At 54.6% G+C, this 15,964-nt stretch overlaps 1 protein-coding gene across 1 annotated transcript; it reads right to left on the bottom strand.

Moving 5' to 3' along the window:
- Positions 1–93: 93 nt before the first annotated feature.
- On the bottom strand, positions 94–15,731 carry Atp13a1 (ATPase 13A1). The gene is made up of 26 exons (XM_006995489.3): positions 15,028–15,731; positions 12,707–12,796; positions 12,430–12,620; positions 11,231–11,303; positions 10,898–11,053; positions 10,732–10,801; positions 10,548–10,654; positions 10,037–10,166; positions 9,889–9,944; positions 9,401–9,527; positions 9,193–9,330; positions 8,984–9,104; positions 8,516–8,673; positions 8,067–8,242; positions 7,883–7,993; positions 6,938–7,063; positions 5,851–5,959; positions 4,337–4,536; positions 4,160–4,256; positions 2,541–2,701; positions 2,346–2,460; positions 2,065–2,261; positions 969–1,111; positions 740–851; positions 513–656; positions 94–429 (listed from the first exon to the last, which is right to left on the bottom strand). The coding sequence occupies exons 1-26, from the start codon at positions 15,412–15,414 to the stop codon at positions 319–321; spliced, it is 3,606 nt and encodes a 1,201-aa protein (XP_006995551.1). The 5' UTR covers positions 15,415–15,731; the 3' UTR covers positions 94–318.
- Positions 15,732–15,964: the final 233 nt, after the last annotated feature.

Raw genomic sequence — 15,964 nt, 5'->3', positions numbered from 1 at the left:
CCCCTGGGCTTGTGGTGATGCCAGGCCTTTGGTGACCACCTGGCCCCTCCAATTCCCAGGGGCCCTGTGTGGCACAGACAAGTGGAGGCAGGCTTCATAAAATTGCAGACGCCAATTTATTTACCAAAGGCGCTAGCCAGGACTGCTTTCATAGCCTGGCCAGTGGTTGCCCACAAGGGTCCCAGCTCAGTCTTCCAAGGGCAAGGCGGGGCTGCCTCACTGTGGAGATGGGAGCAGTGTTCCCTCCTGGAGCCATGGGGGGGCAGTGCTCCTGCCCAGCAGCAGCCAGGGTAGGTGGTGGATACCAGCACCATCATCTCAGGAAGGCACTTTCAGCTTCGGAGTCCCCAAAAAGAACTGTAGGACACGGTCAGCCAGGAGTGCCAGGCAGAAGTCCAGGGCCAGGACCTGGCCAATGACCAGCTTGAACTGTCAAGGAGGAGGCAGGTGAGCTGGGCCAGTGGCTGGGCCAGACTGGGCTGAGCCAGGGGCCATTGCTCAGGGCCACTCACCTCCACAGGGATGTCCACGAGGCCAAACTGGCTGTTGAAGTCCGGTGAGGAACCAAGGAGCAAGCCAATGATGGCCAGCAGTGACACTACCAGACTCCACACCAGGGGCTTGTTCTCAGGCAGACTCTCCATGAAGGGTGGGCCCTGTTGTGAAAAGAGACAGCTGCCTGGGGAGGGCTGAGCAGGGGTTAGGCCAGGTGGGAATGGGTAGGTATGTGGGGCCTCACCTTGTAGTTGATGGCAAAGGTAGCCATCTGCATGGCCATGGCCATGATGTACACAGTGCTGTTGACCAGGGTCGGCTCAAACTCCTTGTATAGGTCTACAAACTGTTCCTGCCTACAGGGATATGTGGGTGTCAGTACCCCTCTCCTGCTCAGGCACCCTCTGTGGCTTCCCACTGCCCGGACAGAGAGCCAGGGCCTGCCTGGCTGTTCCTCCCGGAACCCCACTTACTTCTCAGGGCTGCGTGCCTGGGCCTCACGGTACAGGTAGACGAGGCTCAGAAAGTGGACAGAGAACTGCAGCATCACTGTGAGGATGGTGTACAGGTTGAAGATGTTGGGCAGGGGCCGCTCTCGGGAGAGAGTCTTGAGAGGCTGTGGGGCAGGACCGACCGTCAGAGCCAGCTTACTCACTCAACAGGTAGAGAGATGATACCCCTGTCTCCGCAGGCATCTTGTTTCATCCTGATCTTGGGACTGCCTATGCCCAAAACAGTCTGTACTCCATGGTAGCAATGGAGGTCTCCATCAGGAAACAGATTTCCTCTCCCTACTCCCAAGATGACAGTCAGAGCCTAGGGCCTGGTCCAGACTGCTAGCTTCCCATCCTATTAAGGTGGGATCTGAAATGTGCTCAGAAGACCCAGGGAACATGTGACAGTAGGGGATTTGGAAAGTGACTAATCCCTAGGGCTCTGACCTATGCCTGGACTGGGGGAAGCTTCAATGGTGGGGCCAGCATGAAGGGAGTACAGCATTGGGGACAATCCCAGGCCTTCCTCTTTTAGCCGCTGTGAGGTGCAGAGCTCTAAATATGTATGGCCTGAAACTTCTGGAAGCCTAAGCCAAGACAGACCTTTTGTTTCAAGGTGTCCCGTGCAGCCTTTCCTCACCCTGATGGGAAGTTGACACACATCCGAAGGCTACGGGGACCTCTATTTCGCCACACGAGTGATCAGTGCAGACTCCTGGTTGTGGCAGCACCCTTTTTCCTCAGGAGGCCTCCCTGGCTATCCCTGAGGCCAGGCCCTGAAGTCTGTGACACACTTTCCCCTCACAGCACTATGTCCTCTGCTTGCTCTTTCTTATTCATCATTTCCTTTGCCCTGGGGACTGTGACCTGCCTGAACCCCAAGCTCACAGACAGCGGTATACCCTAAGCAATATCACTGGCAGCTATCCAGGCTTGACCCTGTCTGCATGCCCTGTGCAGTCTCGGGGACACTCCTGCCTCGGGGCTCTAGGTCTCTGTCTGTAACTTGAGGATGAGAATTCCACAAGAGCTCTTGAAATGTCCTATGGCCAGCCCTAGGCGGTTCAGGGCCCACCTTGGAGCGTGAGATGAAGAGGAAGCAGCCGGCCAGCAGCAGCCCCTGCAGGGTGGCCTGGAAGTCACTGAACTTGACACCCTCCAGGTAGAGGACACTTTGGCTATATGCCAGGATGAGGGCATTGAGGGCCAGGATCTTGAACATCTGTAGTGTCGTCACCAACGTGCAACGGCCCTGCTTGATCACGTGGCAGACTGTGGGAAAGCAGGGCGTGAGTGGGCACGGTGCTGGGTGGGCAGGGCTCCAGGCCGGGGCAGGGCTGGGTGCTTGGGACTCACTGCATTGGATGGAGGACAGCTTGGAGGTGAAGGGTGCTGCAATGCTGGCATCCCCCAGCTTCACAATGGGGGTGCTCTCGTCCTCCAGGTCTCGAAGCACCTGGCTCAGGCGGTCCTGTGGGGTGGGCAGCAGGGGTCAGCCCTGGCTAGCAAGGGTTATGGGGGGTTATGGGCATTTCCAATCTGAACACTCACCCTGTGGGAGGCTGGTGGCTCCTCAGAGGACAGGAGTGCCGACCTCTGTTTGGCTGACCTGGAGGAGACTCTGGGGCCACTGTTGCTCAGGACCGGGCTGTCCCTTGGCCGCCGCCGCCGTTCCACAACCCTCTCAGGGGCATTGGCCAGGAGTGCTACACCTGAGAACGTATTGGGGAGGAGTGATGGAAAGCGGCCCAGGGGCAGTACCAGTGTCCAGCTGCAGAGCTAGACCTCAGGCTGAGCTCCACCCACCAGCTCCAAGATCCCCATTTCACCTGACTGCCTAAGGGGCCCTCAGAGACTGGCCACCTTGTTTCGCTGGAGAATGGCTTGGCAGATAAAAGCACTTCCCACACATTCCTGGCATTCGTGTGAATGTGAAGAGAACCAATTCCACAAAGCTGTCCTCTGACTTTTACAGCTATGTGGTAGCAGGCATGCACCTCCGCCAGCATGAACACACATCACACAATACTAATAACTGTACTTAAAACACTGGATGAAAAGATGAAAGCAAGACTGGGGATGTAGGTCCGTGGTAGAATACCTGCCTAGCCATGCTCAAGTCCCCAAGTTCAGTCCCAGAACCAGTTTTCTTTTTTTTCCTGACAGGGTTTCTCTGTGTAGTACTGGCTGCCCGGGGACTCTATTTGTAGACCAGGCTGTCCTTGAACTCAGAGATCCGCCTGCCTCTGCCTCCCGAGTGCTGGGATTAAAGGTGTGCGCCACCACTGCCCAGCCAGAACCAACTTTTTTTTAAAAAGCATCACTTTCATTTTGTAAAGAGGGAATGTGAACAGTTGTTATTTGAAAAAGAAAGTAGACGCCCCAAGACGTCGAATGGAGAGCACCCCGACTCCTGGTGTCAGAACCATGCTGACACAGGCACAACTGTGATCCAGCCCTCGGGAGGCAGCAGCAGGGGCCTGAGTTCCAGGCAACACAGCAAGATCAGGCTCAAATGAGCACAAAAATCCCATCAGAACCTAAAGTGAGCAACTGAAAACTAATGACTCGAGAGAAAAGTCTGTGAGGGTAAGAACTGCAGACAATGCAGGTCAAATGGAAAAGAACGAAGACCAAAGCTCAGCCTTTGCAGTCCAGGGTTGTCAACACTGCCTGGACAGTGACCTGTGGTAACCATACCTGGTTGTGGGATTCATACAATGCCCCCAACTTCCTCTTTCTTCCTGTCCTCGGTTCCTCATGCCTGTACCCTTCCCTGGCCTTCTAGCCCCCCTCAAGATTTCTTTTTAAAAGACAAGGTTCCATGTAACCAGGCTAGCCTTGCTAAGTATAGGCAAGAATGAACTTGGACCCCTGATTCTCTTGAGCTCTGCCTGGATGAGCACCACTGCCCAGGGAGGTTATTAGTTAAAATTACTTCTTTTTTCAGTGTTTGGGATGAAATCCAGGGCTGTGTACATATAAGGAAGACCTCTACACTGCACCACACCCCCGGCCTCTCATTGGAGGATTCTAGGCAAGCGCTGTCCACACAGCCATACCCCCAGCTCCTCTCCTAAGACTCAAACACCCCTGACTATGAGCAGCAGGGCCGGGTGAGCTGTCCCTACATTGGTGATGGAGACCCAGCCCCAGCTACTGGAGCTCACCCACATCAGCATGCTTCAGTGCGCCCACGTCATTGGTGCCATCTCCACACATGAGGGTCACATAGCCCAGCTCTTTCAGGCTAGTGATGACAAATTCCTGCACGGTAGACATGAGATAAATAGGGCTGTAGCCACTCCCAAAGCCCCCAGTGCCCAACCCTAGGGTCCTGCACATACCTTCTGCTTGGGGGCCACACGGGCAAACACTTGCACATGTGGGATGAGGCGCAGCAGCTGCTGGGGGTCCACAGCCTGCAGGTGAGCCAAGCCATCACCCGTGAGGCACAGCGCGTGCTCCAGGGCCAGGGCCTTGGGGGAGCCCAGGGTCAGAGGCAGCACGATGCTGCTATCGATGGAGCGCCACTCACACGGCTGGCCTGTGGGTCACATCTACCGTCAGGGTTGGGACTCCAGGGCCAAGAGCACAGCCTCCCCCAGAACCTGACCCTGCCCTGGGCATCTCACAGGGAACACACACAGGTACAGGCAAGAAAACCAAGGACTCGGGAACTGAGTCCTGTTCCAGTGGCTGCAAACCCAGGCAGCTGGTCTCTTGGCAGTCAAGCCACCGTCCCCCTCTAGAAGTTACACAACACGGACCCTCATCTAACAGATCTCCAGCCCTCTTGGAGCTGGGATCCCTCCCATGCTAAGCCCCATGGGACCCACTTTTTAGGGGCACCTGTCCACAACCCTCAGGTCCAAGAAGAACATAGCACACAGGGCTGGAATGGAGGGAGACGTGGGGCCAACAGTTGAGAGTGATGACTGAGTTCTCTGAGAAGCAGTGGGAGTTTCTGGAAGGCTTCCTCCCTGGGTACACTTCCCACCTCCCATTCTGCCATCCGGCTTTGGGTACCCACTGCTCCTCATACGGGTCCTGCACTAAGTGACAGTAAGTGACCCGAGCAAGAAAGGGGTTCACAGCAGGGCGGTGGCACACGTCTTTAATCCCAGCACTCGGGAGGTAGAGGCAGGCGGATCTCTGTGAGTCTGAAGCCAGCCTGGGCTACAAAGTGAGTTCCAGGAAAGGCACCAAAGCTACACAGAGAAAACCTGTCTCGAAAAACAAAAAAATAAAAGAGTGGGTTTACTTGCTTACGTAGGAAAGATTCTGAAGCCTGGTCTCAGAAGATATGTATGCAAAAACTGGCCTGAAAGCCACTGTGTAGCCCAGGTTGGCCTGGAACTAACAGCAATCTTCCTGCCTCAAGAGCTGGGCTGACAGGAGTGCACCCTCACACTTAGCTAAGTAGACTTCTGAGTCCCAGCCTCCTTGCTTTCACGTAAGATGCCAATAGTCAGCTTAGCAGTTTATCTCCTCCTTACATTGTGCACAGAGCTGCCCACAGTGCAGGGCAGACAGATGTGCTAAGAACATGCTGTGCCTTTTACCCAGGATCTACCATCCTCAGTGTTGGGCACCTAGCAACCCATAGGCAGTGGCACAGGAGTGACCTGCCCAGCCCAAGGTGGGCAAGGATGATGAGTGAGTACCTGTCTGGCAGTGTGCATGAGGCCTGTTGTAAACAAGCAAGGCAGACTCAGGAATCCATTGGTGCTCTATACCACACACCCACACTGCCTATGTTCCGGGGCCTCCTCATAGTGGGGCTGGCATCAATTGTGATCAGCAGTAAACAGTGGTAAGGCACTGGTCCTGGACTAGGGCCCCAGCTACCCAGCCTCACCTTTCTCCGAGGGAGGATGCAAGATGAGCGTGTGGGCCTTTTCAATGAAGTGTAGCTCCTGAGCCACATGGCAGGCAGTGAGTGGGTTGTCCCCTGTGATCATGACCACCTATGGGACAGGGGACAAGGCTTAGCAGGGAAGAACTGTTGGGCAGAATTCTTACCTTGGCCTCACAGCTCCTCCTAAGAAAGTCTGAGGGAAAAGGCCACAACCTCTAGGGGACAGCACAGCCTACTACCCCAGGCTGTGCTGTCCAAACGGCGAGGCTGAGCTAGCTCATCAGCGAGGCTGGCACCAGGGCTGCTCACACACTGAGCACACTTCAGCCTCAACGCATTGCTTCTTAAAGCAATTCACTTTTTATTATGTGTTTATAGGAATGGGTGTGTGTGCCTTTGGATATGAAGGCCAAAAGAGATGTCTGATTTCTCACAGCTGGAGTTATAGGTATTTTGTGGGTGTCAGGATCCAAACTTTGGTCCTCATGACTGAGTACCAAGTTCTCTTAACTGCTGAGCCAACTCTTGGGATCCTACTTTTTGCTTTTTGGGCCAAGGTCTCACCATGAAGGCCTGGCTGACCTTGGACTCACTATGTAGACCATACTGACCCTAAACTCAAATTGACACGCTGACTTCTGCCTCTCTAGGGTAATGGGCATGTCACTACATTCAGCTTATTGATTTTACTTAAAAACACCAATTAAGAATTAGCTCTTGGCTGTCAAGTGTTCAGGGCCTGGTACCTGCTTGTACAGAGAACATTTTAGTGATGGGAAAGGCAGATAAGTAGGCTGTGATCTACGAGGGCTCAATGGGGACCAGTTGTCTTATGTGCCTCTCTGAGACTGTTCACCAGGACAGACATGGCCTCCAGATCCCTTACCTCCAACTTCTGCTTCCTTCTCATAGTCACAGAAAGTCTGAGGAGGCTGTGTAACAGAGGATCCTCTACCCAGTCCTGAAGTGCCAGCCATATCCACACCCAGCTTAAAACCCGTGGTCTCTCACTACTGAGAACTGGAGCTGTCACGGCTCTCTGCTGCCAGCCCCCTGCTCCCACTCCCACTTCTCACTTTGCTCATACCCTGTGGGATGCGTTCTGGATCTCTCGGATCACAGCCTTTGAGTCAGCCTTGAGTGGACAGGAGACCACAATGAAGCCCACGAACTTGAGGCTGCACTCCAGTGCCTCCCGCTTGACCTCCCGGGCCTGTGGACAGATGCAGGATACCTTCATCGTCTGTCCTTCCCACCAGCCTCTTCAAACCTCCCTGAGAGAGGAACCCAGTCAGGAAAGCAGGTTACAAGTGCCTCAGGAGGTAGAGCCACTGTGCATGTGTGTGATGGTGCTGGCAGAGAAGAGGCCCAGTCCCCTAAGAAGAGAAATGTCAGCGTTAAGAGGGGAGAGGAAGGGTAGGTGCCAAGTGGGGTCCAGCTAATGATGCGGGAGGTCTAGACCCAGCTGTGCCTATACCTTGTGACTGTAGACATGGACACATCACAGAGCCCTCTGTGGCTCAATTCAAAAGTGGGACTGCACAGGGCCACCACCCTCAGGGTACCCACAAAGTACCAGGGAAGGCAGGTGATGAAGATCACAGAAGACACGGTAGAATAAGAGTGAAGGTGGGGTCAGGGTGGACAGGACCAGGGGACAGGCACAATGCAGGAGGACAGAGGCTTTGCGTCCTGGCTGGAGTGGGTCTGCATCTCAGGGCTGTAGGCTGACAGTAAGGTCTAGAGGGATGTTTGGCTGTCGCAGGTAAGCAGCCTGGACCGGGACCAAGAAGTAGGTCCAAGGGCAGCTGCACTGTCAGAGGCTGCGAAGAAGGGCAGGGACAGAGGAAGGGAAGCAGAGGGAGGGGCATGGATCCACTATGGCCTTCTGATCACCAGCTGACAGGGACAAGAATGGTGGAATCTGAGGAAGTGCCCAGGACATCCCAGAGCAGAGAAGGAAACATGAAATTGCGCTCATTCCCACTCATGTGGCAGGGGAGAAGGGTTGTTGAGCATGGCAGACCCTCACCTGCTGATGCGTGAGATGCCCTAGCTCCTTGTACCCCAGAGCCAGGACTCGGGCTCCTTCCCGAGAGATCTCAGTGTGGATGTGGTGGTAGTCAGCTGGGCACTGGGAAAACTGCATGGAACACAGGGGGATGTCACTGCCTGATCCCTGGCTGCCCCTTAACCCAGGGTTGGGGCTGGCTCACCATGGAGTGCAGGGTTTCAGGGGCCCCCTTCACAGCCGCGATGTAGCAGAGGTCAGTGGAGCCGAGCTTCTCGTAGGAGGCGAGCACGGACATTCGCTTTAGGGCACTGGCAAAATGAAAGCGCTGGTGAATTTTCAGCCCCTGAGTTTTAATACTTCGGGGGAATACTTTCTCATCTGGAAACAAATAAGTACGAGTCCTGAGGGGCTTCGCTCCGGAGAGGTAGCCAAGCCCCACACACTCTGCCCCAGTTTCCCCACCCCAGCATCCCCAGAATCCTGCTGGTCACAGCAGGCAAGTGGATCAGTCATGGAAGACTAGACACTGACCCAAAAAGATACCGATGTGAGGCCAGCCTGGCACTAGCCTGGAAGAATGTCGCCATCATGGGCGAGCCTGCCCAGGACAGAGAGGCCACCCATGCCAGGCCTTGAATTCCAGTCCCTCACCTTTGGTCAGTGTCCAGTCCACAGCTGTCAGCATGGCCTTCTCTAGGGGGTCACCCACTAGGGTGCCGTCTTCCAGCTGCATGAGTGAGTGGCAGGAAGCCAGGGCGCGGTGTGTCTCTATGGGAATGCTGGACACTGGGGTCACCTCCTTCCCATCTCTGCAAAGAAGGGTACAGTTAGTACAAGATGGATAGAGGAGGCGGGTGAGCTGCACCTCTACCAGGGACCACCTTCTGAGACTACTGGCCTCAAGGATGACTCCTGAGATCACAACAGATGAGGCCCCAGATCTGTGCCAGCTGCTCAGAATCTATCTCCCTACCCGATACCACTCATCCTGATATCTACCTAAGACCCTCATAATGGAACCTCATAAGCAGGGCTTCAGTGTAGGGGCTCAGGTCAAGCTTGGTTCTGTTTGCTGGGGGTGGGAAGGATGGTGGTGGTGGGGAGTCCCTTTATGCTCACCTCAGCCCTGCCACACCACGCACCACCAGGCTGTCACTGGTCAAGGTACCCGTCTTGTCAAAGCAGCATACTTCGACCTTGCCAGCAAAGGGGATCCGGAAAGGCTCTGTGCAGTACATGTCTGGGGGTGGGGTATGGGGTCTGGAGTCAGGGGATCCCTCCAGGCTCCCGCCTGCTGTGCCACGCCCCACCAATCACTCAGTACTCACAGAGCTTGGCCAGGGCTATGAGGGAGGTGTTGACAGCCAGGGACAGCTCAATGGGCAGTTCAGGGGGTACAACCGAGGTGAGGATGAGGGTACACTCGAGGAAGAGCTTGTAGCGGTTCCGGCTGGGGTCCTTGGTCCCTGTGGAAACAGGGCCTGGAAGCCTGGGGCAGGGGCGGGGCTGTGGAGCAGGAGCTGTCGGGGTGCTTACCTTCAATCCACACATACGCAGCGGCAGCAACGGCAAACACCAGGAGGAAGAGGATGAAGATGAAGGTCTCCAGGTTGTTCGCAGTCACCCGCTTCACCCCAAAGAGAATTGTACGCAGCAGCTTGCCCTGCAGGGATGGGGTGGGGGAACAGTCTTTCCTAGGAGGGGGACAGTTGCCTCCCCTCCCCGAGAGCACTGAGGCTGGCTTCTCTTTCTAGGAAACAGCAACGCCCACCACAGGGCCACGGGAGGGGCAGCAAGTGCAAAGGAGAAGCCAGGCTTTCATCACCCTCCAGGCAGAGCCCTGAAGCATTTCCCAGAGCACCTCACTTAACACCCCCTTCCTAGGATGGTACACCAGACTGCCGTGGGCACACCCAGTTATCTCAGGCCAGGGAAAGCAGGCAGCACTATGATGGTAAGGCCTGCACTAGCCTTAGGGTGAATGTTCTAGAAGGATCCATCACACACTTTGGGCCCTCCCATACCTGGGAAGTGTTGAATCCAGTCCTCAGGACGTAGGCCACACATCCATTGTCAACCGCTGAGGAGACAAGTAGAGGCGTGTGTCATTAACACCTGTCTCATCTACATGCTACAGATGCAGGACACCCAGGACACCCTCAAGGCACCTACACTTCAGGCCAGAGGTCGCCTTCTGTGGGGGGATGTGCTGTACCACCTTGGTGCCCCCAAAGATGACATGTAGCCGGGCATCGGCTTGTAGGTCTAGGACACGGTCTGGGTTCAGGTCTTCAATGGGCTCCTGAGAAAGAAAACGTCAGAACTGGATGATTGCCTCGCTTCAGCTTTCCAGGGCTGAGGCATTAGTAGGCTGCATCTCTGGAGGGCTGGCCCCCAGGGAGTTGTCTGACTCCCGTGAGTGCCCCCTGCCTAGATCAGCAAATCCTATCCACCTGGGCTCCTTGGCTGTTGCGTTCTCACCACAGGACTTGTGGAGCTAATAACGCCCGGTGATCTGCATTAGACCTCCTCAATGGTACAGAGACTCCCATCCTGACTGGATGTGCTGGTTCTCTCCAGCTGGCCCACCCACACCTATGGAGATGACTCCAGCCCACTGGCCTCGCCTGCCCTATGTCTGTCTTCATGAACTGGCTAGCGCACTGTAGATTCCACCCATCACCTTCATCTGTGGCACCGATTCCCCTGTGAGCATCGCCTCGTCCACGATGCAGCGGCCCCGAAGCAGCAGCACATCGCATGGCACCAGGTTCTCCTGGGGGGATCGGCCTGCAACACGCAGGCAGGAGGATCAGCCACAGACTAAGGTAAGGGTTTCTGTCTGGGGGAGAGAAATCCTGTCTCACCGATGGACACGATGTCCCCAGGAACAATCTCATCACTGGCGACGGGCCTCCATTTTCGGTTGCGGTAGACCTGGAAGTATGAGTAGGGAAGTATGTCACATAGAATATGCACGGTGCTCACCCGGGGCTGGGCAGGGTTACCATCCACCTGTCCCATCAGCCACACCTGTATCATGTGGGGCTTGTTGCCCATCTTGCGGATCTCTGACATGTTCCTCATCTGCTGCTGCACTAGGGAAGCCTCGAAAGCCACCAGCATGGACAGAGTGAAGACACTGTAGTACCAATACTCATCCAGGCACCAGAGCCCGACGCAGAACACCTGTGAGTCAGCAGGCTGTCAGGCCTTGCCCACCTGTCCTGTACCCAGAAACCCCAGCAAACACCAATGATCCTTGAGGGCAGGGAGAGGCTCTGGGGTTTGCAATGGCAGCTAGGCTTACTCCGGCTGCAACAGCCCCAAAGAAGGAGCTGGTGCAAGGGCCAGAGTTGTTGTTACCTGAAACACGAAGAAAGGGGCTGTGGCTCTCTCCTTGAAAAGTTCGGAGAAGTCAGGCACCACCATCTCGGCCCTGTAAGAGATCATACCCATCAAATTCCTGGATGAGCTGAAGAAGAGGAGACCCTGGCCCTGCCACCTCCAACTTGGAACCTCTGTGGGTTTCCAAAGACACAGGCTACCCAAGGTGGGAGGCTGCACTCATGCTCCTCCTGGCTTGCTCGGCAGTCCAGCGCAGGTTGGCTGACAATGTGCTGTCCTCACCCACTGAGCCCCTTGCTCTGCTGAACCCTGTGACAGGCTCTTCCCAATGCCATCCACCCCAGGGCAAGATAAGAATATCAAATTAGTGACACAGGCAGCAGTACCACTGAGTCGTACTCCAACCCCACTGAGGGTGCGTCATCACCATTTCCAGTGTGTGGAGATGCATATGAACACAAATAGCTGAACAGAAATTTCAAGATGGAATCTAATTTCATGCTGTGCAGTGGTGCATACCACTTTAATCCCTACAGAGTGAGTTTCAGGACAGCCAACAGCTATACAGAGAAATCCTGTCCAGAAAAAAAAAATCTAATTCCATGTTTGTTAGGGCGGGCAGACCAAGGAGATGGCTTATTTGATAAAATGCTTGCCTTATAAGCACGAGGACCTAAGTTCAAGTCCCAGACTCCATGTAAAAAAACCAAGTGTAGTGGCATGAACTTGGGAACACTGGGAAGGTAGAAACAGGAGGATTGCTGGTGTTGCTACTTAGTAAGCCTATTTAGTGAGCTCCAATTCAGAGAGACTCTGTCTTAAAAAAAAAAAAAGGTGGATGGTTGCTGGGATGGCACCTGAAGCTGACCTCTAGCCTCCACATATATTTGCACGCACATGCATACCCACCCACTACCACACAAATCCAGAGAAGAATTACAAGAGTCACAAAACAAATGGAGAATGGTCCCTCAGGACAGGGCAACCCTCCCAACCAAGGTCTTACACCACAAAGCAGAGGCTCCTGGCCCTCTAAGGGCGCTGTTGGCAGACAAGTTCAGAGGAAACTAGAGCAGATCAGCTTTCTCAAACCGGGCCACTGTTACCTAGCATTTTTGGCTTAAAAGCAGAGCCTCTGCCCTATTGCCAGGGTTCCCTGACCAGGAGCAGAGCAGGGCAGCAGTGCACAGGGGCCCCTGGGGAAGACAAGGACTCACTTGTTGCTCCCAAACTTCTTCTCCGCAGCTCGGATCTCCGAGTCTTCCTGGAAGCCTCTGTTGTTCTGATAATAGGAGAAGGCATTCCCCACTGGGAAGGCCACCGGGAGGAACTGCTTTTTCTCCAGGGCATCATAGGAATATTTGATCTTCTGGAATTCAAATGATAGCACCTCCAGCCCATCTTCACCCTGGGTTGGGCGTGGGGAGGACATCAGTGCTCAGGAATACTTCACAAATGCCTATTCCAGTCACCCTGCAGGACATCCCTACCCACCTTGTCACGGTGCAGGGCTACCAGCTCAGTGGAGCCATTGTTGGGGGTTGGCACCACCTTCACAAAGGTCGCTCTGCTTGGGTCATACTCCTGTCAAAAGCCAAAGATTGTTATTGAGCCCTTCTCAACCCAAAGTGATGCCCTCACATGGACAGATGAGTGTGGGTGCCACATAACGTTATGAATATGTCCTTAGCTCTAGTGCTGGCTTGATCATACTCTACTTGATCACTGGTCCTGTAGTAGAAAGCTGAGGTCACAAGCATGCTCGTAATCCAGGATTCTGAACACGAACTCAAATCCATATAGAACATTTAATTTGCTCTCCATTCATATGACTCAAGTCTTGCCACAGCCCACTTGCTGCCACACTGGCTCTCTCTGGCTTGCTAACTGCTCCCTAGTACACTAGACACTCAGGCTTGCCTGTGTCTGAGCTAAGAGTCTTGATATCCAAGCATGTCCTACCTACAGCCTGTGGGCACATGCAACCAAAGACAGCTATGAATGGAACACAAACCATAAGCCTACTTAGAACACTATGGGATTTTTTTATTGGTAACTTAATTGTGAGGTTCCCTAGAGGAACCTCAATTATGTGGATGACTACACTGCATGGTGATGTCAAGAGACTGGTCCTGCCTCCTTCCTCTACACCATTGTCTCTGCAGGAAGCACACACACAGAGACCCTAGCTCTCCTGATTGTCCAGGCCTTTGTCACCTACTGTGGAGCCCTCCCTAGGTGGCCCCATGTAAAGTTCCCTGGGACTCTCTTAGTGTTCTGTCTTCTGAAATAACGAATGAGTCCACCTTCTTCCAGTGAGTTCTGTCCATGCTACTTTGCTGACACAAGAAACACTCCCCCATAAGCTGTTTCGCTACACCTTGCAATACTAGAGGTTGAGGAGGGACACACAGTGGTAACCCTGAAGGAATGCCACTCCCAAGGGACTGCATGGCCCTGGAACCATAGAGAAAACAGGAACAAACACACAATGATGAGCTTAAATAACACAGAAGGCAAGCACACGGTACTATGTAGGGTGTTTGTCTTAGCCTCCCTCGGTGACCCTGGAGGGAGGCGCTTCAGCTTTCACTTTACAGCAGGGTGAAACTGAAACCCAGAGAGAAGCAAACCCTGATCTCTCTCCTCACCCCAAGGCTGCTTAGCTCCTCCCACTCACTTCTCCATCCTGGGAGAGGAAGTTGTCAGCTACAAATGTTTAGCCACAGTCCAAAAGGCAGCTAGACTGCTAGGGATTGAATATCCCACACTCACCCCCTATGACTCACCCCCAGCCCTTGGTGCCAAGCTCAGAAATTCAGGCCCCTCTGCAGGACAAATATTAATGAAGGAGGCAACAGGGTGCACTGTCTTGGGACTGAGGAGTCAATGCACACAGAGCCAGAGAAGGTAAATAAGGGTATTCTGGTTTTTCCTGCAGTCCTTGACACTTCCTCCCTTTCCTGGGGACCAGCACTGGGATTAGGAAGGATGCTGGCTTGGGCAGTTATCAGTGCCACAGGCTTCAAATTTAGTGTGATCTGTAGTGTGGTCACTGGGTGCTACCTGCCAACCTAGAGCACCTTGGGGTCTCTGCTTCCTGTAGTGGCTCTATATTTAAAATTCTGAACTTGGACCCCTGCAGTCTTGCTGCATACCTGACAAGCCCTCATCTTATTAACCACCCTTATTTTATAGACAGACACCATGAGACTCTAAGCTCTTAGTTACTTCACTTACAACTAGCTCCTGCTCATCTTAAGCACCAGGATGAACTACATGCTCCTTTGGGTCTAGCAAGGGACAGAGGCTGAACATAGCTTAGGGGAATCATCCCACCGGTCTAGCCTCACACTTCGGGGAGGAAAAAAAAAAAAATTGGAACCAGAAATGGTAGCACAGGCTTTTAATCCCAGCACGCTAGAGACAGAGGTAGGCAGATCTCTATGAGTACCAGACGAGCCAGGGCTTCATAATGAAACCCTGTCTTATAAAAAACAGAAAAAACCAAGGTAGGAGACGATGGAGAAGGAAGGTAGGACCGTTCCAAGAACAGCACGTCATATGGGAGCTAAGATAACAATCCACACAAACAGTAACATATGGGTTCCGCGCTAAGTCTGTTACGTGTTTCTCGTGAATCAAAATGACCACAGCAGAGTCGTATGGGGGTCAGAATCAGGCCTAAGCCACAGGGGAGAAGGCGCCTCTGGAGACTCGGGCCTTGCAATTGAAAAGACTGCAGACCGGACTGGGGACCCCTGCTAGGCCACATCGGGCCTGGGTCTGGGTTGGGATCGTGCGCGCGCACTTACCGGGGTGCAGGTGAGCGCGCAGTGCGCGTGCACAGACCAATGCCCAGACAGGACAGTGAGTGCGTGCGCGAGGCAGATGGTGGCGAGCGCTAGCAGAGCGGCCTCGGGGATTTGGGTCCAGCTGCTGCCCCAGCCCCAGCAACCGCTGGCGGCGGCGCCCAGCCAAGCTGGGTACAGCAGCCCCGCGAACGGCAGCACGGTGAGGCGCCGCAGGAGGGCCAGCCGCCGGTATGGCCACACGGCGGCCACCAGTTCGTCGCCATTCGCTATGAGCGCTGGTCCAGCGGCCAGCGCCGGCCGCGATCGCGGCCCAGGTTGAGCAGGCCCGTTGCCCCGGGCCCCGCCAGGCCGGGCCTCGCAAGGAACCGCGTTGCCCACCGCCGCCATCTTTCCCAGCGCTGCGATAGCTTCCGGCAGAAGCACCGCCTCACTTCCTGTAAGTTACTTCCGGTGAGGCCTGAGAGCCACCATGAATGGCTTTAGGACTAGGAGGCGCCTACGGAAAGAGCTACAAGGGTCAGGAAGGGCGCTGCCATGACAGACTGGCTGGAAGGAGAGTAAGGGCGTTGCCATAACAAAGAAGGAATCCAAAGTCCAAACCAGCTTGCTAAGGGGTGCCACGCCGGACTAAGACCGGAAAAGACGACTACCGGGACCGGAAGAGCCGGACACGTCTCGCTCGGGCACCTGTCAGTCACGTGGGCGGAGCCTCTGCACGAGAAGGAGAAAAGCCAATCCCAAAACAAGGGCTTTGGGAGGTGCCGCCCTTTGAGGGCGGGGCCTGGCGGAAGGGCGGGGCTTTCAAAAGGTAGCGGTTGGAGCGGCTTCTCCATGCAGGCCACACTGTAGTAATTACACAGAACAGCCACGTTAACATAAGACAAGGGCTGGGCGGTGGTGGCGCACGCCTTTAATCCCAGCACTGGGAGGCAGAGGC

Source organism: Peromyscus maniculatus, chromosome 17 (assembly GCF_049852395.1).
Source record: "Peromyscus maniculatus bairdii isolate BWxNUB_F1_BW_parent chromosome 17, HU_Pman_BW_mat_3.1, whole genome shotgun sequence".
Lineage (NCBI taxonomy): Eukaryota > Metazoa > Chordata > Mammalia > Rodentia > Cricetidae > Peromyscus > Peromyscus maniculatus.
The sequence above is the reverse complement of the archived record's forward strand: the minus strand, read 5'-3'. Positions and strand labels throughout refer to the sequence as shown.

Bases quoted from the DNA above. Each gene is read 5' to 3' on its own strand.
- Atp13a1 (XM_006995489.3), bottom strand. From the start codon at position 15,414: ATGGCGGCGGTGGGCAACGCGGTTCCTTGCGAGGCCCGGCCTGGCGGG. The intron at 7,064-7,882 runs GTGAGGGTCTGC...ATCTGTCCACAG, and splicing joins GGCATCTCACGCATCAGCAG to GCCCGGGAGGTCAAGCGGGA. The intron at 2,702-4,159 runs GTGAGCTCCAGT...ATACGTTCTCAG, and splicing joins ACTGAAGCATGCTGATGTGG to GTGTAGCACTCCTGGCCAAT.